Source organism: Sparus aurata, chromosome 7 (genome assembly GCF_900880675.1).
Source record: "Sparus aurata chromosome 7, fSpaAur1.1, whole genome shotgun sequence".
Classification (NCBI taxonomy): domain Eukaryota; kingdom Metazoa; phylum Chordata; class Actinopteri; order Spariformes; family Sparidae; genus Sparus; species Sparus aurata.
In genome coordinates this window covers 24639878-24665547 of record NC_044193.1, presented here as the reverse complement: position 1 = coordinate 24665547, position 25670 = coordinate 24639878, and the positions used below count along the sequence as shown (strand labels likewise).

Genomic DNA, 25670 nt, shown 5'->3' with positions numbered 1-25670 from the left:
CTTGTTTTGTCCTCATAGTACAGTTGTGTAACAATCTGAGTGGGCTTTTTACAGTACCTTGATTATGAAATCCTGCACTCTGCGACAATGAGTAATGAGGAGGAGTCAAATGCAGGACCATGGACAGTGTCACAGACAGCTCCTGGCATCATTACCTGCCACGCGCACTAATGATGTGTGTGTTTATGTGTAGCAGCGGTCGCAGTTTCGTACATAAAAAAAAAAAAGTGATTAAATGTGTGTTATCTAGCAAGTGTTGGTCGGTAAATTTACCAATTACAATTCTATCCCACCAGTACTGACATGATGTGCGTGTTGCATTTGCTTATCAGCGGGGAAGTGAGATCCAAGTGGTCTGTCGGGACACATTTTAATGCCTGTTTGAACAGACGTACTTAGAGCTGTCCACTTGTCATCTGATCACAGGGGTAATAAATAAGGTGATAATACCACGTGTAAAGAGCCTCTAAGACACATGTTGCAGACCACAGAACGCCCCCACCCCTACAACCCTTAAAAATAAAAAATGTTTTTAATAGGGGCCCACTCAAGGATAGTCGCGTGCCCCCCCCCCCCCCCCCCCCCCCCCCCCACGTTTACGTTGCTGTTCTGAGCTAAACAGTATAGGTATGTTTTAAGATATGGGTTAATCCTACTAAATAAAATAATACAAAAAATATTTTCTGAGTATAATGAGAGCCTAATGCTAGAAATATTTAAAAAAAATGCTGAAATACAGGATGTTTTAAACTTTTGACCACCAGCTGCAGATACAAATGAAACAGATAAGTTGTTCTGACAGTTCCACAGCACGACCTAGTCAGTCTGTCAGAACCAAATTGAATTGTGCCTTTTTTAGCCATATTGTGTGCCTGATTATATTGTTATCTCCAGTAAGCCTGATCCACACTTCCTGGATTATTCCTGCAATATGATTCATGGCTTAAGCTATATGGATTTCCAGCTTGAAATATGGGAGAAACCTATTAATGCTACTGCTGTCTAGTTAGAATATGAGCAAAGTTCTGTGATCTACTGTGATAACAAATGGGTAAAAAGAAAACTTATTATAGACAGGCCAATCAACAAAGGAGACAATGATGTATGGTATGTTCAACATTACATATTTCACTACTTGAAAATATAAAGATTACTGTTACTGTAACTACGACTAGATTGCTATAGATGTACTTTAAGGCTCACTCGTGGGTCTGCAGGGGGTCGGCTAGTTGCCTCATCACACTCTGCTGTCATTCAGACAGTCTGTCTCTGGGAAGCTCTTGGGAAACAGCTACGAATGTAGGCAAAGCTCTTAGTTTTCTAGTCAATCCACATTTTAAGCTCATTAATAGCTGTTGGCAATGACCAAAAGAATTAGACTGCTACCAAAATGAGTTTTCATTGCAGGGTGTCTGGGCTCACCCTCAAGGACACAGGCAGACATCTGGAAGTTGTTTGAGCATCTGATAGAGACGCTTTCTATGAAGGTATCTCAAGCACGACTTGTCAAACTGGTAGGAGTGCCTGGGGCAGACACAGAACACAATGGACGGATTATGAACCCCACCCCAACATTTAGGAACGTACTCAGCGATGTATTACAAGGTCAAGATATCGGCATGTGTCCTGTATTTCACTGCACAATTATACCTGTCACAGCTCAGTGCCCTCGCTGACTTGACATGATGACAGCAAGTACTTAGACCAATATCCACGTGACTGATATGTTGAATGTTATCTGTTTCCCAAAGCCATTTGTTACATACTAAGGTTTGACTATAGCATGAACTTCACTCCAGAAAAGCTACTTTGCATGAATGGCAAGAAGAGGTGCAATGGACTGGAGAGAGAAAGTCTACGGAACCGACACTTTTGCATGTGTGCACTAGTCAGTGCACAAAACCCTATACAGCTCGAAATGTCATTCTGAAGTGACGATTTTTCTCCATCACTTCATAGTACATATCATATAAGAAGGTGTAGAATGACTTTGATGAGCAGAAAAAGATTCAGGGTTAATCCCAGGATTAAAGCGTGATGCTTTCTCCTCCACTCTGTGAGATGTTAGCACTGTTTCTACTCTGCTGTGGGCTGATTTCCAAATATATGCAATCTTTGTGGGTGAACATGGACTAAATTAGCAAAGACTAGGAGGCTTTCAAAGGCAAAAAATGACTCTGCCTGCTGTTTCCCGGCAGCAAACACCTACACCCGAGGGTAACAGGTTATCCTCGTGTCATTTCAGGAAATTATTCAGTGCTATTAGCTCTGAATCAGCACAGTGTCGCTGACTTCCTCGTTCCTGCTATCCCCTGGCTGCAATGATAGAATTTTATTCAGATGCAAAAAGCTTGTTAGCAAATACTGCCAGTCAGGTTTTTTCTCATTATGAACTGTACACCACTTCACTGGAATCTACATACTTTCAATATGATGGAGCTGGCTTGGAACACCAGTTATTAAAGACTGTTCACATTGAGTTTGGACTCCTTGGAGTGCTATAGTGTGCACTCCAGGGTTTACTAAATTACCACCAGCTATGAGAGCAGGGAATGTATTGTTTTTACCTTGTGTGTCTGTCCGTTGACTAGCTCGGGTGTGAGCCTAACACAAGATGTCTCATGTTTTGAAATACTTTTAAAACAACTGCTGTATTTCATCAAGGTCTGCATTTGAATACTAATGCCTTGACTGAACTGGAGTTGATAGAGAAAAAAGGCAGATAAGTGTGAAAAAAGGGTAAGTCATTATTAAAAATGGTCCTGCACAAAGCAGATTAAACCTATTTTCTGAGGGGGCAAAACACAAGGTTATGCGGGATACTGGATACCTTAAGAAAAAGTGGCCTTTGTAGAAAGATTTGAAAAGTCAAGTCAAAGAATAATGTTTCTTTTGATTATGAAGATGAAAAGGAGTAGCGCCGACACCTCCAGCAGCTCCAGTATAGCTCCAAAAACAAAGAGTACGCGGGGCTGGAGTTCACTTTAGAGGTTTGGGGTGTGTGTGTCTCCATGGGTATGAGGCTAGGGGCAGAGTGCTGTAAAGGTGAGTGTGTCTTTGAACTCTATTGAGTGACTGTCTGCATTTCCTTAGGGATGTATAAAGGTTTGCCATGTTGTGCATTGCTGTGCTCTGAATGTGCACTTTGTGTGTAAAGGCATCTATGACTCTTTTGCTTTATATTTATGTATTTTTGCTCAGCATGTATGTGCGTGAGTACAATGCTGTGTGTGTGTGTGTGTGTGTGTGTGCATACGGGGGTGGAAATCTTACGACATGTGACAGCTGGTGGGCCGATGCCAACGGGGAAGGATGGAGCAGAGAAGGAAATGACTGTTGCCATGGTAACGCCGAGCTGGAGTGGCTGATGGTCGGGTAGCGTGAAGTAGCTGCCAGCTGAGACAGTGAGAGCTGCAAAGAAACAATGCAAATGATTCGCTGTTATTATTATGATTAGGAACAACAGGGCTGAGGAATATACTTTACGCCGGAGAGACACATGTGCCATCTCAAATGACAACAACAGACCATTACACTGCCTTAGCACTTATAAGCCCTTCTCTCTCCACCCGCTCCTCCACCCACAATCCTTTAACACTGTCAGCCCTCAGCAGGTTGGATACAAAACAGTTTTTTATGCTTTCTATTTGCTTCTGAGGACTTTTGACTGGAAACAAAAAGAATGTAGTTACTAATTTGAGAGTTGGCCTTCACAGTTGTCTTAAGCGTTTTACAAGGGTGTCAAACAGATACAACAGTGGACTTTTATTAACTTGATTTAAAGACAGCTGAGCAGCACCAACACTCCACTTGCACTCTGCAGAAAATAAGGTTAACACTGTTTCAGCTTTATTGCAAAGCAATATTCACTGGAGGTACAGTGCAGGACACAGATTTTTTTTTGAGACAATCCTCCAAGAACAACAACATCAGCCGTTTGAACAGGTGCCCCAAAACACCTTGTGCTAACTAGTATGTGGAACAGCAAACAGTAGAGCACATACCTCCACCAAAACCCAAGAGTCCCTTTTAATTCAGTCATGCCGAAATCAATATCAAACTCGATCTGGAATCCTCATGGAATTGTACTCAGTCAGAGATAAAAATGCACTATTTCGCAATGTTGAAGAAAGTGAAAAAGAATTCCTCGATCAGCACCAATTGTTCTTGGACAAAACCCAATCTCAATCCAAGACTCGTGGAAATCTGTTCAGTTAGATTTTTGCGTAATCCTAATGACTAATAGACCAATTACCTCCTTGGCAGAGGTAATTGTGGTAGGGGCAAAGGAGGTAGTGAGGGGACGTTACTAGGGAGGTGGAAAAAGAAAACCAAGGTCCTGTAACCTTGATTAAGTTGTAATTTTCCAACCTTAGTCACAGTGTTATCACATCATTAAAAATTTTTTTTACCAGTGTTCAGTAACAGTCTTGGACCGCACGAACAATGATGTGTTGCCCTGCTGATAGGGATGTCAGACGTTGCAGGAGGCATGGAAAAACAATATATTTTGTCATTTCATTCATAGCTTCTTAAAGACTTTTGAGGGACAGGAAGTGGTGAGTTGAAGTGATGGTAGCTTAACACAGTTTGAAAGAATGGTTAAGCAGAAGAAACTGAAATGTATAAATGAAAGACTATTGTGTTTCTGCCAGAGGAGGCTAGAGTTGTTGGCACATTTGTGACTTAGGGCTAAGAAGTAATTCAATACTAGTAATTCTTGACATGGTTCCAAGCAAAATGTAACAAAAAAGAAAGATAATGAACAACTGGAGGTTGTTTAATGTACACTATAAGAGAGACACATTTGATTGAATCAAATATTACTTTCCTTATTCCACATAGGAATTCTGAATGCATTTGCTGAATCCCAGTAAACATATACTGATACCAGAGATGCTCTTTTTCAAACAAATATCTTTATATTGATTTCAATCATATTGCCTCACACTATATACTACAGGCTGAAAGTTAACAACAAATATAACTGAAACTTTGGGGATATGAAACAATATGATCATGTGACTTTATGGAATATTTATGGCTTATGAATGTGCAAAAACGTTCTTCTTGTTGATAAAATAGGAGACATTTCTTAGAGCGGTCATACATCTTTTCCAGATCAAAACATCTGAGCTTTGGACAAATCTGAGCATTGGAAGTAGATTTTTGGTTGAATTATCGCTGTCTTGGTAAAAATGCTACAAATGTTATTTCAGTCAAGAATTCTTTGCTGTTAATTTGTCAGGACTGCTGTGCATCTTAGCGTTCTTCACCTTTACTATTTTTGCATATCCTGACACCTCGTCACGTATTAACACTTATATACTATGGCTTCAGGAAGCAAGCTTATGACTCAGTGCTACCTGGAAAATTTGAAATGCGTCTGCCAGACGATCATAATCACAAGTACATTTTCACAATAGATGTTAGACGTGAATTCTTCTAATCTTTACCATTTCCTACTACTTATCCACTTTTGACAAGATGAGTAGCTTAAAAGTCAATTTCCAGGCCAGCTGAAAAACCTCTTGGGGGATCCCGAGGCATTCTCAAGCTCAACAGCATGTACTATACCTCTGGTGTGAGCCTGCCCTGAGGTTTCCTGTGGATTTCCACAGGGAGGAGTCTAGGAGGCTTACCTAACCACATCTGTTAGCAGCCTGCGCAAAAGAGCTGCTCTGAGTTCCATCAGGATTGCTGAGTGTTTCACTAAGCATATCTAAGCATGAGCCCAGGCACCATTTAAAAGAACCTTGTTTTGACCTTTTGATAAAGGGAATGTTTAAACTGATATGATGAACACAGCTCTTCAAATGTTCACTAGACTTTACACCTTCATACTCATAGCTTCATTATTTCATCCCAAATAGAAGGGATAGGTTAACATTTAAATTGTAAAGACTGGAATGCTTTGGTTAAGGACTATTTGGATACATTTGCTAGAAGTTTGTCATATTCCACTGGGAAATGTTCCCCCAGCTAAACCAGAAAATAGGCTTCATCTAAGACATCTCACTTGAGGGAAGAGGATGGCTTTTTCTGTTCCAGCTCACTTCATTATTTAGGCCACTAATTCAGGCAATGCTAAACTGAACACATAAAATGTACTGCTTCTAGTCCAGTAGATAATTTACCAAGAAAGACAGACAGGATCTCTACGGAAGTAGATGTTACATTAATATGTAACGGAAAAATTGTCTGATTATTCAAAATTAGGCCTAAGTAGAGTTTTTATCTTGTAAAGTATTGGGGAAGCAGATCTATGATGTCAAAAACAGTATCACTGACATTCTTGTGGCCAATAATCTTTAATAATCCCGATGTGTCTTCAGTTGGTCACATTTACATACCAAATCTTAAACCTCAAGACCCTTAAGCCTAATATTCCCCTTGAATTTACACTAAAGTAACTTCAAGCTTGGAAATGTCATCTTATTCCACACCATCTGACAGCACCAAACATATCCTATATCGGCTCCATCCAAATATTCATTGAGGATATATGATGTTCGCTCTGAATTAAATACTTAAACAGAAGACTCCATGCTCGTGACAATTAGTTCCGTTTTGAAATGTTGGGATTGTTATTATTGTTATTTTTATGTCGTGACAAACGTTTGGACGATCACACATAGACAAAGAGTATGGTTGGGCTTCACTGGAATCCAACTTAACAAGCTGAATTCTCAGCTGCTGTTCCCCCCTCATCAACATTTTCCAATCACCTTTAAATCCTTCCTTTTGAGTGTTTGAATACTGAGAAGATGTTTGGTGAGCTGTTTTGGCTGTTATGATTGTTCAAAATGTCCTCCCAAGTCAAAATGTCCCAAAATGTCAAGATCAGTAGGCTGTCACAAGCCAGTCCTCACAAGTTCTGGATCACATTTGAGTACATACACGCGCACATGTGATCTCACATTGAGTCACCACATCCTGCACACAGAGAGTGTGAAAGACACCGTACTCACTCTGCATGTGAGGATCTCTCTCTCTCACACACACACACACACGCACGCGCGCGCGCACGCACGCACGCACGCACGCACGCACGCACGCACACACACACACACACACACACACACACACACACACACACACACACACACACACACTTAGTATTAGTAGTGGCATGGATATGGCTGCCAATGTTCCAAACTCAGCCTGTTTGCCCTGACAGCCAAGCAGATCATCTGTTCACACACTTCGTGAGATCTGCATGTATGTTTGTGTATGTGTGAATGTGTCCCTGTCATTACATATACATACGTATATATATAGTGCATGTTTATCTCAGATGTCTCCTTTTTGTGTTCGAGGTGTGTTTGTATGCGTTTGTCTGTGGATGACCCTAATGATTGTTCATTCGGCTGTTCTTTTTGTAATTTGTGTATGTGAGGGGGAGAGACAGAGGCTGGGGTTAAAGCTCATCACGTGGCTCACAGACAGACTGTGAGAAAAAGGTGTGGCTTGAAAGGGGGGAGGATTAAGAGGGAGATTCAGTGGAAAAGATGGAGATAACTGGAGTGAAATGTTGAGAACAAAGGGTGGAGGCCTCGAGCACACAAAGAGGAAAATATTAGAGAGAGAAGGGGGCAAGTGTGAACATCGCGGGTTGAATTAAGTAATGATGCGTGATAATTGCCTGTGCGAATGTGACAAGAGAAAATAAAAAGTAAGGATGAACAGTACAGAGGGAATACTACAAATAGACATATTACCTCTAGTGATGACAAGGAGTAGCCAAGAAAAACTAAAGATTTTTTTTACACATCAAAGTTTTTTCCTCAGTGACAATGGCTTGCAGAGAGCATATTAACCAGCTGAAAGTAGAGTCTTTACGGTAGAGCTCTGCCAACTCACAGATTTAACGTTCATTAACCACAGCTCAGTAAATACGCTGCTGAAAGGTCGTCATTAAGGCAGATGATATCAACCGTCACAGCTTGTTAAGACACTTATTGTGTGAGTTATGATCAAAATCGCCTGACACAACTGCAATATCAATATTAGGGTCTGACAAGAAATACAGCATACAGATAGACTAATCCTGTCTGTAAAGACACTATTTGTAGATTTTTTTATGTGATTACAACATTCTGACAGCATAAACTTTAATCAGCACTTAACAAGCTCTTCTCCAAGCTGTTATTCTTGGTACTACTACTCATCGGTGCCAAAGTACAATATTTTCTTATCCTACACATATTATTGAAAAAACAGACAAACAGAATATTATAGAATTCACCAAAGCCCTTTTCACATAAGCAGTCAACACTTTCAGCATGCGAGCATGTGTGAATGGGAGCAATCATCAATAAGGGACCAATTTCCCACCTCAAGATCAAGTGATATTTCAGGGAAAATGCCTGTACGGCTGTGTTGTAAAATGAAAGGAGTAACATTGCATGGGCAACCCAGCAAAGGGTTATATCTGACGAGCAGAAACACCAATCATAAGACTCTTTGATTACGAGAAATGATTACCTGTCTCGCAAAATTTTTGAATATTAAGTACATTCTTGGCACTGGAGAAAAAAAGGCTCCTTGTCTACCGTTTTTGACCCACGGACACATACGGTAAATTTGGCCTTGCCCCATTTTGCCTCTCCTTCTTCTAGTGGTCGGCATCCGTAATAAGTGCCGCATTAATGCCATCTGCTAGACCGCTCCTTGCTTCGTCTATTCCAGCATTGCCGTGGCATGTGTGAAATGGTGCAAGACGGAAATGTTCCTGAATGTAGCTGCATGTGTGAAGAGTGAAAAGTACTAGCAGTGCCTGAAAGGTTATACTATATGTTAGTGTTAGTTAACACTAAAGTGATCGATATACAAGTCACTGCAACTGTTTTTTATTTTTTTTATCAAATTCTATAAATTAAAAAAAGGAACGTGTGAGAGAGTCATGTCCCTCTTTAAGTTTGCCATCGAGACCAAAATAATCTTGCCATCTTGCCCTTTCCAATTACACAAACAGAAGTGGCATTACACCTCTTCATCTTGTGAAACCGTTGTCTTAGGGTTCCAAATAATCTGGCAGCCTTAAAATAAATGTAACACCACACTTTCCATTCACAATTTCTGGAAAGTTATCACAGCTAATGTGCCTTAACATCACAGATATCTGAGAAAGTTTGAGATGATCAATTATGAAACAATCCATCTCCAGCAAATTAATGTTAAGCAGCATATTGGCGTTAAGTACCAGGACAGTTGTAGGCTGAGCTGTCCCCACCACGGTAAGAGGGTCATCAGACATTTACAGAAATCTATTGTTATTTCAAAGAAAACAATTGATGCTTTGGTTTCATGCAGAAATCAATCTTGAATTAGCTCACACCAATATTATACTGTAAATCACTTTCCAGCGATCTTAATTCATAGCATGGAAATCATTTTCCACTACCTGCTTAAAATACATTTACCCTCTCACTTTCTTGTGTTAAGGCAGAAGGATCCGGGCCAGTGTGCTACAACAGAGTTATACAATAAACAGCGCTCGGAAATCCTGAATCATATTGCTTGGAAGACATTTGATACAAGGACGAGTCACTAACTTCCATTGTTTGTAAGAGAGCTGCAGAAATTAGGTCTGACTGAGCCACTACCAGCTGCCAAACAGCCCTCTGCCAGCAACAAACTGAAACATGGCCTCACCTCTAGCCCACGGACTACGAGACCACCTGGGTCAACAGAATGCGAGCACGACCCTGAAACATGGCCGCAGCCCGATGCGAGGAATCATCATCAACACAGACAAACATAGTCAGCTGCTTCACCGACTGCTGGCTATAAATACCAGGGGATCCTTAGTATTCTGCAAACGGAGAGTGTCAGGGATCAATAATTTATGCAAGCAAGAGAAAGTTGTCAGATCCAACAATGCCTACAGACAGAGCAGGAGCGTACTGCTTGTTTAAAGAGCCATTTTAGAGAAGGATGCCATTGATTAATCAGCAGTCAACAGTCAGGTTGAAGAGGAAAGAAAAAAAAAAAAACAGAACAGCTGAAAATCATTTTAGGATTGAAACAAGTGTATTTTTATAACAGTATCTTTGAAAGGGCAGTAGACACCAAGACCAGGAGAGACACTGACACTGATTCTGTGAATTCTGTAGCAAGTCATGATGAACCGTAGGGTGACTGTGGCATGGCTTCACACAGCACTTTCTGTTGCATTTCTTTAGGCAGGGTCTCGGATGGCCATCAGATAGATGTCTATGCTGCGCACACTGAGCATCCGGGGCACTAATGACTGCCCTTTGACCCCTTGCGTACTCGTGTATAAAGTAGAATGGACAGGATAATTACTGTAAACCTGAAGGGGAATTCCGTTATCTTTAAACCTGGGTCCAATGTATAGATACAAGAAGTTATGGAATTGGTCCAGTAGATTTCCTTTTTTTTCAACCATGGATAGGCTCAGACTGTTATTCTTAGGGTCCGACAACATTAGAGCAAAGTCATTAATTTAATCAGAAACAGACTCCTTTTACAGAAATAGTTATCATTGCTAAAAACACTTAATTAAAAGCTGACAGAACTTGAATCAAACTCAACAACGCTATCATGGTTCAACTTTCCACTTTTCATACAATCACCAACTCTGGTTTGGTGAAAATAAACCCTTAATTCTGTTAGAAGTGAAAATACTGGGGAAGTTGCGAGAGGGAGGTCAGACATCAGTGAAGCGTTGGAAACACAGCATGTAGAGCCAGAGTATTTTCACATATTACACAGCAAATTAATGTTTTATTTTGCTCCTAACCATTTTACATGAAGTGCGTTTTTGATGGTGAAAATATTACAGTTTCTGCAGATGGAGTCTGGTGGATTTTGGCGAGAGCAATGGCAGCTGTTTCTAGCAATGAAAAAAGGGGTTTGACTTGAACTAAAAGGTCTATCTCTGTAGGGATCCATTCCACACTGTTCTCAGCCTCAGACTACTTTGGCAGTCAAAGCTGAGGCAATCTACTGGACCAATCTAAAACCTTTTGTACCTATTAAGCATTCACACACCAAATTATGTTTAAAAATACCAGTTATTCCCCCTAGCAGCTGCTTTAATGATATTTTTGGCCAGTAGGAGCAGCAGTACATGCTGGAAACGCAACATCTGGTCATGATTCTTAACTGTGTTTCTAGCTACCAAACAAACATCAGTCAAATATTCACTTTCCTTTTGGACTCCTGAGGAAAATATCTGGCCTCTGCTGGATATGTGACATTCTTCACCAGCTTACTTTGTCAGTTTGGTGAGAGGCTGCCAGTGAGTTTATAAGAGCTTTATACAAAAACTGCCTCCTGTGGCTGGACACATGATGGATAAGATCTGCATTTGTTGGCTTGAAAACCAAAACAATGTGCACAACAGATGCTGGTACACTCCTTTCACAGAGGAGAAAACACTATTCCAATGGAAAAAGTTATTTAGAGCAGTTTAAAAGCAAGACCGCTAAACATTTGAAGGGAGAACAATCTTCTTTGATCTAAGTAAAGGCACCTTACAAAATGCACTCCTGCTTAATGTAATACCTACAGCCTTAATTGGTCTGGTATGACCGGCATGTCAGCTGATGTTAGCAAACGTTAAATCGAACGAAAACATTTAAATGAGTCCCTTTGCAAATGTCAATTCCTGCACATGGTTCCATTCCACTTGCTTACAGTAAGGTAGGAGACCTTACTGATGATGTCTTTGAATTCAATGAGCTATAACAGCTCACATCCTCTTTTTATCCATTTTACAACGTGTGCTTCAGCTCTGGTCTGGTGCAAAACTAATTGCTCCTTTTGGGAAAATGTGGGTGAACTTTAACCTTTAAACACTGGAGATATGAATTAAGCAACGACTAATTTAGTGTGGAAATAATTGTAGGGTCTTTAAGAATATTCAAACAACAACATGCAGTAAAAAATAACAATTTCTAACCAAACTAATTTGGTCTAGTTGGTAGACCAGATTTTTTTTATTTTTTTTTTTTAAATAAGAGTTGAAAAAGAGATTACATGCAGAGCAATATATCCAGTTAAGCCCCACAGGCTTCTGGTGTCATCCCCTAAGAGCTGCCCAGTATGACCACAGTCGTCTCTTGTTACCCACTGGGAGCTGCCCACTTGCAGGCTTCCACCGCCCTCGCTGCTTAATCAAAATGAAGGTCGATTTGTGGAGTTCATGGGTGCAGCTCTCCCACAGCTCACAGCCCCTGTTGGTTCAATTTAAAATGAGTCGACAATACAGACAGTGGCTCATTTTGGCCCAGAGAGCTAACACTGAAACAGAGCTGATCTCTCTCCTCCTCCGCTCTGTGGCACCGTGTTAGTGTGAGTGTGTGTGTGTGTGTGTGTGTGTGTGTGTGTGTGTGTGTGTGTGTGTGTGTGTGTGTGTGTGTGTCCCTGGCCTCATCCTGAGAGAAAGCAGCATCCATCACTACTCCCAGTCTCCTCTGGCACTTCCACTCAGGCTGAGGGATGATGGTAACGCCCTGTAGCTTAGCTCAGCCAGCACGAAGAGATACACACAGCACACATGCAGCAACACACACTGTTGGTATACGTTACATATGCTCGAAGTGTGGTATCTTACTAAGAATGGGATATGAGTCAGTCATCGTCGCCCACCTCAGATGTGATGGATGGGTGATTATGGTGCAGCTGAAATTATCATTGCACAATTGATCACTATATGAGCTGCCTGTGGGGAGCCTCTAATATAAACTGATGCTAATGTGACATTTAATCTAACTTGATGCAGCTAGGCATGATTATCTTCATCAGCATTACTTCTATTTCACAGATTTCTGTGGTGATTTAAATGTTCGGTGACTGACACACAGAGATGTTTTGTTTTCTTTTTTACCAAGAATAATATTTTCGAAACTCACCCACACACTTTTCCAAGCCAGCTGCATACATATTCAGTTACCGCTCTGGCTGCGGGATATTTCGATGGACTCAATCAATCTCGTACAGGTGAGTCAAATATTAAAATAAAGAAAAAGGAAAAAAAACACTTGTAAACATGCCTCTTCTTTTACTAATGCCAATTGTACCTCCAAATCACATCGCTGTTGTAGATTTAGGACAGCATAGTGCATGTTTTCTGACGTTTCTTTAAAATGTATAGCCTTGACCTGCAATTTCTGTTGCCCGAACCAGACACAGCACGACAGTAGGTTAGTCAAGATTTATGATCTTTGTCTAAAGAGCATGGACAGGGAGCTGTATCCACGTAGAGGGAATTGCTAGAGGGGCTTCCTGATTCTGTCATCCGGCCAGGAATCACTACAGGTTGGCTGCTAACTGGAATACATTTATATCATGTTCCTGGTACAGACAAGAACCGGATAGTATGTGAGCACTTAAAAAAAAACATATTTTCATGATGCTACTTCACTCAGGGGGATGGCAGAAGTAAAGACAAATGTTTCCTGACAAGGTCATGGGTAAAAAAAAAAAAAAAATGCTCTCTGTGTGCAGAACATGCAGCTTTCTGATGGTCATCTATCTAACATTTCAAGCACTGTGGAATTAAGTCTATATTGTGAAAGAATACACTGGAACTTTGTACAGATACCTTATTTACACAGTAGTCACATTTTTTATTTACACCTGAACATAAGGTGAGACATTTACATTTGTACTGCATCATGTACACTGAGCCTAAGGCCTGTCTGAATTGACTCTGAACACATTATTTTTACATAATGGTATCAAAAGGTTTAAATGTAGCAAGAGAAAATAAATTCTTGCTTTCACATGATTCTTTAAAGTATAGTTATAAATAAGCCTGTAACAGAACAAATAATTATCATTTATCTATTCTAAAAAAAATTGTGTACATTTACCAATATATCAATTTCAGAAATGTCCAAGTATCATTTTGGTTCTACCCCAAACTTTGACTTCCATAATTCTGTTTCCAGATGTAGCAGGCACCTTTATTGGCTAAAAAAGCTTTGACAAGCCCACTGTTGGCTAGTCGCCCAGCTCAGAACGGCAGAGACACAAAGTTAGTGACTAGCTGGAGAAGAAGGTTGGATAGTGAGAAGCTATAGACTCAGAATTTTCGGAGGAGTCAGTAGAGACCAAAGTAGAGTAAAAGAGAAAGAATACCGGATTTGGGCAGAAACACACCACCAAATGAATGAGAATGTTGCTGGATGTGTAAATAGACGCATGCTTTCTGTTGTCAGATGTATTTTCGGCTCGTTCAGCAGACCTCCTGACAGAACATTTGTATTCCTTTTGAGAGAAATGTGAGCACAAACTGAAACTAGAACGCTTTTGCAGTCCAAAGTTGCGCGAGTGAAAAAGTTGGAACTTTTTTGGAGGAGAAAACTTTCTAAGGACTGGCTGTTTTAGTACTTAAGGTTAAGTCGCCTGTTTGTCTGAGTAAGTGTCTTACCCCGGGGCCTTGAGGAGAATCCGGTGGAGAAGCTGGTGGAACATATTTTCGACCTAAGAAACACAAGCAACAAGAAAAGAAAAGATAAAGACAAAAACTGACTCCACGTTGTAAATTGTAACAGTTTAAATATTTGTTAAGTGAATCCCTTTAATGTTTTTTCTTGTTGATGCATTCACCTACATATCACTTTGCTATGTGCAAACTGTTCAATGTTTAACAAGCTTAATTAACAACGTTGTATGTGACCCTCTGTGTACCTGGCAACACAATTATTTTCATAGTGTGGTTAGACATTTAATGGAATATTAGCGTGTGAGCAAAAAACAGGAGGTGACAGTAAAGTGTCATCTTTTCAGATTGCTTTTCTTGTTAATTGGATTTGCAGTCAGGTGCATCCCCGAGAAACCACGTGTACTGAATAACTTCCGCAAAGTAAGACTGAGACACCAAATCTACTTAGTGACAAATCTATCCAATTTCACTAAGATCAGGAGGCAGAGTTGGATTTAGATGTCACACTGAGTATAAAGTCCAATAATACTTCCTGAGGTTTTTGGTTGGTAGCCATGGTAATACTGAAATGAAAGGCTTTCCAGCATCTCTTTGTCCTCCTCTCCCACTCTTTCTCGCTCTCTGTGCTCGGCTTGACTGGCCTTTTGGAAATTGCTTCAGTTGCCTGGGGTGTCTTACTGTAGCTCCCATCTGTTCAGACTATATGCACACAGAGTGGACACAGTGCAGAACCGGTTGGCTCCCTGTCACAAATGTGCTCTGGCACCCAACTCCCCAGCAGCCATTTTGTTTTTAGGGCTTTCCATTTCCTCACAGTTTTACGTCCCGAGCCAGTGGCGAATGTGTTTCACCTCGTTAGCCTGGGCTGACGTGTTATTGGCCGTTTATTCATGATCAACGAGAGGCCTTCTTGACAGCTAATCAAAGCGGCAGATGCACGACAGGCGGATGCCAGCACCTATATGTGCACAAGTCACAGGGGACTCAGAGACTACATTAAGACAAATATATAAAGATGATGCATCATTAAAATGTATTGATAAACATCTGTGTCAGAACAGCAAGATAGCCTCCATTTCACTCCTCTCAGCATTAGAAGTAGGCGATGGTCTTGTAAACAACGAGGGATTCTGAATTACAGACTCATGCAAATTTGTGGATGAGAAAACCCCTTTAACTGGAACTCATGTAGTTGCCACCATGAATAACTTAGCGGGTCATTTTGAAAACACAGGATGTCTCACTGTCTATTCCAGCACATTCAAGAGATTTCTCCTCATTAATAAATATACACGCATCAAAGACATTAATTACATATTCCAAACTGGCCTTGATTTATTATGTTTTTTGTATCTTCGTCTGTGTGCCTATGACTCTCTGTGTTTAATGTTTGATGGGGGTGGGGGGATAAATTGATTCTTAGACGCATCGTGATGTTCTCTTGAAAGATTATGTCTCAGTGCAGAAAAGTCACTCATCAGGAATTTAAAACTGAATTTCTGAGATCATGAATGCCTGTATAGTTTTGAAAGATGGCACGAGACAGTGAGAACCAGCTGGAGTAATATTTTACGCAAGCTGACAACAACTAAAACAGAAAAGGGTAGAAAAGTGATATTTCTACTTGCTTTTGTACATGTTGCTATTTTACAACCCACAGCAAGCCTGTAAAGCTGAGAGCAAAGATTATTATGAAACACTGATCTTAGTTTGCCTCAACTGAAAGCTGTTGAAAACTCAACCGCTGGCTGAGACAAACCAGCAGCTCCTCTCAACAGTGGTACCTTCAGGCAGTGAATGTCAGCAGCAGCAGAAGCAGGAGGACAGAGGACAGGAGGAAGGACTGATACTGACTGATGCCTGTGCTATTCTTTCTATCCTAAACTTGATTCAGAATTTTCAATGTCAGGAATATCACTTTTTTTACTGATATCTTAGATTTGGGATATACATGCTCTAAAAACAATTTTAAGCTCTATTTATAATACAAATACATTCTAATCCTGTTCTGAATTCATTCTTTTTGACTAAAAACACAAAAGAACTGGACTGGGTTCAAATACCTTTACTACAATCTAACCAATACCCCAGGACAAAAAGGCTTGCATACGGAAGTATTTTGGTTTCGACAAAGTTAAAGGGAAAAGGGTCCGCCTACATGGTGTCTAACTAAACTCTTTATGGATCAATACAAACACGTTATGTTGTAAGGGTAGCAAGTTGTCGCACAGTAAGAGAAAATACATCATGTATAGAAATCAAACGTTTGGATCCATCAAAATGCGTCATCGATCATTTTCATCATCGCATTGAAGCCCTCTGAATCAGAATCCAATTTAACTGTGAGGTGCCTGGATATCACCACACTTAAAAGCCTTGTTTTCCACCACAAAGTTCAGTTCATTAAACATTAAAATGGTGTGTGTGTGTGTGTGTGTGTGTGTGTGTGTGTGTGTGTGTGTGTGTGTGTGTGTGTGTGTGTGTGTTTCCACTACCAAAAGTTGTGGATGGTATCAAAATAATCCTTTCGTGCCCTGATACCATCCTGTTGAAGCCTATCACACTGTTCTGATACTAAAAGGAGTTAAAACACTGAGTATCATTCATCATTCAGAGAGAGAGAGAGAGAGAGAGAGAGAGAGAGGGATGTGGGAAAGAGGCAGTTCTATATGTTGTCAGTGGGTCAGTAATGTACAGTATTGATCAAAGTGTGTCAGTAAGTAAATACAGCAGCTTTTCAAGAGTGCCGACTGCTGGAAAAGTGAACGTTGGTTAGCCCCAAAGCCTTTCTTAACAACCCCGGCTTCATTTAAGACTAAAACAGATCTAGTGTTTCCACAGGTCATGTTTGTGTTCAAAGGGTACTATACTGAGAGTGCTTTGGGGGCAATGTTTTACCTGGCTGCAAGAAAACATTTTTCACATTTTCACCAGAAACAATAAAATTGAGGCTGAGTTTCATTTTAATCTAAATCAATAAAGGAAAGCAGCGCACTCGAATGTCAATGCACCCACATATGCACACACACAATCTTGGAAAAACATAGTCAAGGATGATTAAGGCGCTGAAATCAAAGAATGACAGATATTCCGGATCTCATTCTCCTCTGAACACTAGCCCAAATCATTCAGGCTTCTTGGGCGATCCTCTGAGGACACTTGAGCGCTGATTAAAATGTCATTAATAGACTTTGCCAAAAGCCTTCTCCACACACCCATGAAGTAGGCGCTGATCAACGCTATTCTTCTCTCCCAAGATAAGTTAACAGCATCATTAGTGGGGAAATCATTGAGTATACGGCCGGGGTCCACTCAAGTTCTCTCTGCTGTCACCAAGATTGAGTGGCTGTGTGTAGTGTTTACTGCACTTCTAATCAATTCACTGACAGACACAGAGCAAATCAGCAGTTTGGGTTTCAATAAGGCTACGTTCACACTGCAAGCCTCGAGATGCAGACAGTGGCACATCATTTATCTTTGGCTGTGTGCGGGATGTGGAATATTTAATCAGAACTTTGTTTCAGTGGGAGGCCTCTTTAAAGCTCGGGGTTCAGGAGTTATTTTTGGAGGGATATTGTGGAACGGTCACGCTTAATTGGGAACGACGGAATAAAAAAGCTTCTGCTAGAGAAATTCATCAGCATACACTGCAAACCCCCTTAAAACTGAGGAGAGAAAGAGAAAGAAAAAAAAAAAAACAGGGACTTGGTTCAGCTTTATTTTCACATTCTTAATCACTGCACTTATAGAAAGCGAAGAACTGCCAATATGCGTGGTTGCGCCCTGCAAACATGTTTTTCAAAGCTAAACTGCCACTATAACCTTGCTTATATGGGAAAACAGTATGTCTCTGCCGCTGAAAAGGTATTTTTCAGAGATTTGCTGATTTTCCAGCACAGCGGCAGAAAAGTTCATGGAGGTCTGGAGGAGTTTGAGACAAAGCACAGCGATGATGTAAGCTGGATGAGTAAAACACGGAACCTGCCTGAATCTGGATTTCCAAGGCTTCTTTTTTTTTTTGTTATCTATCCTGAATACTTAAACAAGACCTCTGTAAACTTGACTTGATGATGGCCTTCCTATATGAAATTACAACAACTCTTACCAGTTTTCTATGCTATAAGATAAATAAATGATAAATGACAAAGAAATAGGTGGGATTTGGTTAAAAATGGATTTTCATGCTTAACATGTAAAATAGTATTACCATTTATTACATTAGAGGCAAATTCTGCCGTAAGCACTTCATTTAAAGCACAATTAATGATTAATCACCTTTTTTGAAAAAGAGGAAACAAATTGCTGTGGCTGAACTAATAGTCCTATTGTACCATCTTAAAAGATAATCACAATTTGGAGCTTAATTTGTTTACAGGTTTGGCCAACGTTCCTAAACCCATTGCTAATAAAAACACTGTATTTTACCAAAATAATTACTAAGATCTTGGAACAGTCACTTCAGAGTTTGAATGCTTCTGTATTTGGTCTTTGATTTTTGTTTGGTTGTTAACTTTTAACTTAAATTAAACACAAAGAACTTTTGACTTCATGGTGGTGCTAAAAGATAAATATGTGCACTCCCTAAACGACAATCGGTATATATGAACTTTTCAAAGACTTGAACCAGGACAGCTCACAGTGTCACACCACTGACACACCACAGTCATTTAGTGTGCAATACACAACGACTGAAAAACTCCCGATTGCAAGACAGGAAGTTGTGTTGTGTAAAAAGCGAAGCGATCTGACACCTGTGAAAGCTGTGCAGTGTGGCCAAGGCACAAGGGGTACATTACTGCATTTACCACATTTTTGTTGCAGGAACATTTCAAGAAAAATTTCAAATGGCAACCTCATGGTAAGAGTAGAGGAAAAGTGGGGAGATCATCAAAGTCAGTATGATTCTGCCTTCGGGGATCATGATGTCTGTGTGAAATTTGCCATTTAGATGTTGAGATATTTTACTAGATAAATAAGAACTGTTGACATTAGTGGAAAAGTCAGGGGATAACCAATTTAATGGAGATTTTTTTTCTTATGGTCACCATGGCTATTTAAATAAATATTTCAATATTTCATATTTTCAGTTGTCAAGATATTTCATTAAATCCAAAAATGTCAACCTGCTGGTGGTACTAAGAGGAACAGTCAGGGGAAATCCAAATGTATAAGGATTCATCCATCCATTCATGCCTGTAAAAAATGTCATTGCGATCCGCCCAGAAGTTTGACAAACTCATGGTTCAACTGCAATGTTTCTTACCCAAGTTTTTAATTATCTCAGTCATGTGAGCAGACGTTTGTTGTAAAAATCAATCACAGTTTGCAGACTGACTCCCCTTGGACAGAGATACATGATGTTTTGTAAAAAACAGACCGAAAATGTATTACATAAATAAATTATAAATACTTACTCAGTGTTTCCCATACATTGACGAGACTGTGGCGGCCCACCATAGTCTAATTTGCCCTGCCATAGTCTAAATATGGAATGTGAAAAAATGTAATTTCATGTAAAACCGTTGGCATTAATAAATCCAGCGTTAGAGAAAGGAAACATTTTACCGTCGTCTTCCACTGCAGTCCCTGATGTTAACTAGCATGTTGGATAATTAGCTTGATGATTAGCTAGGGGATTAAAATGGTCACTTAGATAACTCCTCTCTTGAAACAAATAATCAAAATAGTATTTCTGTACACAAATCTTCATCCCAAGCCCATGCAGTGGAGTTCATGATGGCTGTGTGAGAGCATTATAACCAGAGAAAAATACCTGAAGTAGCCTATGACATAATTATGAATATTATGCCCCCCCCCCCCCCCCCCCCGCCCCCCCCCCCCCCCCGCCCCCCCCGCCCCAACAGCGCTGCAGTCTCAGAAAATACTGTGGGAAACACTGATTTACCTAAGGATTTAGTGAGAATCCAAAGAGTGAAAATACTTTGCATGTGTTTTGCTGTCTATGTTCAGGCCAAAGTCCCCCTTATAGAGCAGACACCGGCATGAGGATACAAAAAATCAGGCTTGTTCAAGAGCCCCTTTGGATTGCCAAAAGTCTTCTCCTTGCTCTTTGAGTTTATCCCTTTATTCCCCTCAGACCCCAATCATGAAGCATGCTAATCATTCAGAGAGCAGGTGGTGCAATTGAGATAACACTGAAGAGGTGGGGGCTGCATTATATGCAGAGGACAAGCTAGTTTGATGCTTGTTGCTTAGAACTTTGGCTGATTACACCTGGGTGTTGCCGCACACTTGAGCTGCAAAACAATTTGCAGAAATAGACCACACAGTCTCCAGTCCAATAAACAAACCTCTGTCGCAGAGAAACAAAAATCTGGGTTCTGTTTAAAGCTGTGAGCAGTAAAAAGCCTCTCACCTCCTCCTTAAAAGAAATCTCTTTCTATTATCTTGCCTCTATTCCTTTCCAAGTAATTAATGGGCTTGAAAATCCATTACGGATAACTTGATGATATTTACCCTGTGAAGGTGATGAAGGTGATCTTCTCTGACGTGACGCATCCTCCTGCTTTGTCCTCAGAGAAGCCTTTGGGCTGGGTGACTTCTTCTCCAGACTGGACGACAGCCGAAACGTTATCGTATCCTTCCCCTCAGAGGAGAGAGAAGAAAGTTTAGTATTTTTCAGTAACACAAAAAACACTGTGCAGAATCTGTAGAGATGCCAGAAGAAGGAGATATGTGGCACTGATGTGTGGTTATTTTAAAATACCTGAACTGTGCAGAAATTCACAGCTAAGGCACGGAAAGTTAAGACAACATTTGCACCCTTTGAATTTTTTGATACCTTTACTTGTTATCTGACTGTGAACTTGTATACCAGTTCAGAGAACACATTGCTGTTTAAATGTCAGAAAATAATTTGAGAAGAAGAATTGTGAAAGTTTTTGTTATCCAATAAACATCAGTGTCAGTGCTGAAAGGTGCTAAAATCAGCACCTTGTCCCAACACCTCTCAACACATTCTTTACATTTCGTTCCTTCGACAAAGATGGTTCTCTGTGCTATTGTGTTACCTGAGCTGTGCCTGGGGCTGAGAGCGGCACAGGGCTCTGACTCTTGGCAGGCATCTCTGTGCTGTAGACCATGACTCCGTAAGGGTTTGGCTTTGCGCCTCCTTGCAGAGCAAGCCGTATCTCTCCCCCCTTCCAGTCAGCCGGCTCCTTGAAGGGGCACCAGATCCCCCAACGAAGGCACTGCAAGAAGGCTGCTCGGGATGTGGAGATAGTAGACAGCTGTGTGATGGAAGAAGACACCATAAGAGGACATTCTGACTCTAACATGATTGTTAGTGTTAGTGTTTGAAAAAATATGGAAAGGACCTTGATTACTCCACAGTAATTAGCCTGTCTTTGAAATAAATGCAATTTTAGCTCCTGGCCTGAATAATCCATAATGTTGGTTAAACATTTTAATCAATTTTTCATAAATTTACATACATTTACATGAGGGAGTATGGTTTTAGGAGGACGTTTGCTTTATTCTATTTTATAACACATTTAGAACAAGCTATAAGGCAAAACACTATAACATTCACTTTAAGGTTCCTAAAAAAACAGCAAACGGCAAAGTTTTGTCTGCATTATAATGTCACCACAGTCAGAATATGGCCCCTTGAATGCACATCTGGAATAACCTCAGACAGATTATGCCCTAATAAAATCAAAGTTAAGAATTGACTTTGTGTTTTCCTACTGGTCTATTATATTCCATCTCACAACTTTTCCGCCACAAACAGTGACTATCCAATCCAAGCAGCTGTAACTGGGCACCAAGCTTTTGCCAAGCATTTGTCAAGCTTTGGTGTTCTCCCACATAATTCATCAAATTCCTCACAGAAACAACTATTGGGAGAGGGAGGATGATGAATTACAATAAGAAAAGACATCTGTAGTAATAAAATAATTTTTGGACCAACACATTTCCATACCAATGGATTTCATTGCACTGTAAACTCTCTTTCACATAAATCATAACTGTGTCTCCCTTTGAGCCGTCTATACTGTAAATGAATTCATTTTGCTAAAGGGGGGCTACAGTCCAGTGAATATGATGGGCTTGATCAACTCCTCGACAACTATAAAAGCTTAGGATGTTAAGTTGATGAGCTGTGACTGCACCTGCCGTACCTGCCGCCATCTTGGCTGAAAGAAGTCAGTTGCCAAGGGACGAAAGATGAAAAACAGCCTCTTTGCTGACACTGGCACATTTACTGTAGTGTTTATAATGTGCACAGTCCTTATCAAATAAGCCAGTAACAATAAAAAAAAAAAGAAAAAACATCCTGAGGCAATGTGCATGAAGCTTCAGTAAGAGTGATACTTGATATGTAAAGAATTTGGAGGCTGATGTCCTTCTCTATTCTCTGTCCAAAACATAGAATGAAGGAGCTTAGGTTAATTAGTGTCCTACAGTTTTAATATAGCTTTACCTCTAAGACCAACCATTACTGCTCCTGCTGCTGTCTTGCGTATTTTTCCTTTGCAGGCTGCCTGAACATAGGGATGGATGGAGCCAACTAACTTTAATTCTTGCACCTGGTGATGCAGCTTTCCAACACGGAAGCATGAAATCAAGATCCACCATCTTGATCTCCAAACAATCACACTGTCATGACGCGAAGCAGACGATTTATGTCAGCGTATCTGTCTACTGACGGTTCTCTGTGTTGTCTTCCATACTGTGACTGTTAATTTGTATATCGTTGTTGCGTGTTGCATTGCAAGTGACACTTAAAGAGACTTTGAAATCCAATATGAGTAACAAGAGAGTCCAGGATGTGAATTTGGGTCCTTCGCATATTTCTTTTGTAATCCATCCACATCCACAAAAGAAAAAAAAAAGAAACTTTTGAGAGAAGCCACTTACAGAGAGTCATTGTTTGATATTAAACCGATACAGCAGATTAAGTTGCCTTTAGGGAATTACTTTCATCCATACCACCTCCTTCATATAGAAACACATCTGGTGTAAAACAGCTTCAGGGATGATGATGACAGCTGCTCAGTAGTTTGCAGGCGCATGAAAAACGACCATTATATTGTAGATTTTTAGTTGCTACATACTGTATCTAAGATTTAGACATTTCATTGTAAAAGTCCAAGAAAATCAATTACAGCCTTCACCACATTAGCCAATCATGAAAGTATTAAATTAATCATTTGAATAATTTAGAAAGCAATATATGAATAAGTCAAATTCAATTCAAAGCTTTGAAAGTATTGTAATGCAATGGGCTACATATTCATTATAATGTGGTCAATATATATAGCGTTCAGGAGCAGCTTTGTTGTGTTTAAACATGATTTACAATCACTCCCATCGCACCTCTACTCCAGCAATCCAAGGAAAAGTTGAAAAAAGCCTTTTGCTGTAAATCATCCACAGGGGACTCTGAGGTTTTGCTGAATCGATTAATAAGCTGGTCAGCCTCAGACAATTGTAATCAATCATAGACAGGACAGTACAGAATACAAAAGGGGCCTTCTAGTCCACATTGTTACAGCAAGACAAAGTGGGGCACATAATGGTCCACTCAATGCTCACAATTCCCCTGAGCACAGTTTTTACATGTAATACCATAATTCAGTACTATAGATCATCATTTATGTAAGTACCGTCTTTAATCTAAATGTCATGCAGAGTCCATTAGGTGGTATTATGTAAAACAGGAACTGTCTGCAGCAGTCTTGTATCGGATTACAAAGCATTCGACTTCTACATGTAATGAAACGGCAACTTTTGATCAAAACATGTTAAACTGCTCTTAAGGGGTTTTGTCACAACTGAGATTAAAAAAAGTCAAAAAATTATATTCAGTATAATTCTTCAATTTCTGGATGGTTATACTACAATAAATGGTCTTAAAATGCAGCACTTTAAGGCCTGTCCATATATGTGACAGCAAGAGCAATACTAACAGCCTGTTTCCCCAAAATTTACACCAGACTTGAAACTCCAAACTCTGTTACAGCATCGAACCACCTGTTCTTTCTGGAGCACAGCTGAGCATCTGACAAGACAGTGGCCGGAAAAAGAAATGTCTTCACCAGGCTTGATAATATCTAAAATTCAATGGACAAAAAAACAATTTCTAGTAAGCTCCATGAGGAGTACAGGAGATGAAAACAACATTGCTTTTCTTTATTGATTCATTTATTCTATTTCTATTCTATTTCCCCTGCCACCACAGCTCTGTCGGCCCACAGAAACCAGACAGTTCATTGTGATATACAGTGGTTCACCGGCAGTGCTGCAGTAAAACTTCCGGAGAAGGGAAAACATGACTTCACATGTGAAACAGCAAAGAAGTCCATGCTGGACAAGAGACTGAATGGACACCAGAAATAGCATAGGCATCTACTGGTACAAGGTCAAAGTCTTCAACCAGGAGTCCGTGGACGGTTGGAATAAGATATAAGGAGACCATCCACACTCAAACATCATCTTTGAACAAATGCGTTAGAGTCCCCTTTCCATATATGATCATGTGACCAACGTTTCAGACTTCATGTGGTGACAACCACAGAAGGCTCAAGAAAAAAAAAAAAAAACAACAATAAACTGTGTGAGAGATCGGGGAAATTTGTGGTTTTAATTAAAATGTCTGTGGTTAAGGTCAGCGAGAAATAGTAGTCATTCTTAAAAGGGAAGAATGTCGATTGTTGGCAGAAAAACCTGAAATGAACAGGTGTCTCCGGTGTTAAAGTCACATTGTTTGTTGACCTATCCATCCACCTCCGTCTTCTCTCTAATTCTTGTCACACACTTTCATTCTCAGGCCCTCTAACAACGTAAAGCTACTTCCAGCTTCACTTCTTACAGACAGCAGTCATTACTCACCCAGCCACAAAAGGTCTTTGTCAGGTAAACAAAACATTGATCATTTTTAGGCTTAAGAACCAACAACCAATGCTGTCTTTTTTTTTTCAGGATTTAAAATCAGATTATTATGCATTATGCAAAGTAACCTTGCTGTCCACTTGGCTTGCTAACAAAGCCCAAAGTCAAGTGTTCAGATAGGTTAATGGAGCTGACATTTATCACACCGCAACTTCAAGTGCACCGAGCAGGGACTAAGCAAGCGAAAGGTGTAAAAATGTAACACATGTCACCTTCCCGCATTTAAGTGGACAAGACCCTTTTTTTGTCAAATACAAATCAACAGATCTAAGCCGGCAAATATTTCAGACGTGAAAGGTTGCCATTTCAATGGCCTTTAATTGCAAATACC

At 40.2% G+C, this 25670-nt stretch overlaps 1 protein-coding gene across 1 annotated transcript in view; it reads right to left on the bottom strand.

The window, feature by feature from the left end:
* nphp4 (nephronophthisis 4) overlaps positions 1 to 25670 on the bottom strand; it is a 170456-nt gene that overhangs the window by 56735 nt on the left and 88051 nt on the right. Inside the window, exons 9-12 of the mRNA XM_030423642.1 lie at positions 21454 to 21672; positions 20900 to 21029; positions 14408 to 14460; positions 3274 to 3411 (exon numbers count right to left, since the gene is read on the bottom strand). Coding sequence (XP_030279502.1) covers positions 3274 to 3411; positions 14408 to 14460; positions 20900 to 21029; positions 21454 to 21672 — 540 coding nt within the window. The remainder of the gene's footprint in view (positions 1 to 3273; positions 3412 to 14407; positions 14461 to 20899; positions 21030 to 21453; positions 21673 to 25670) is intronic.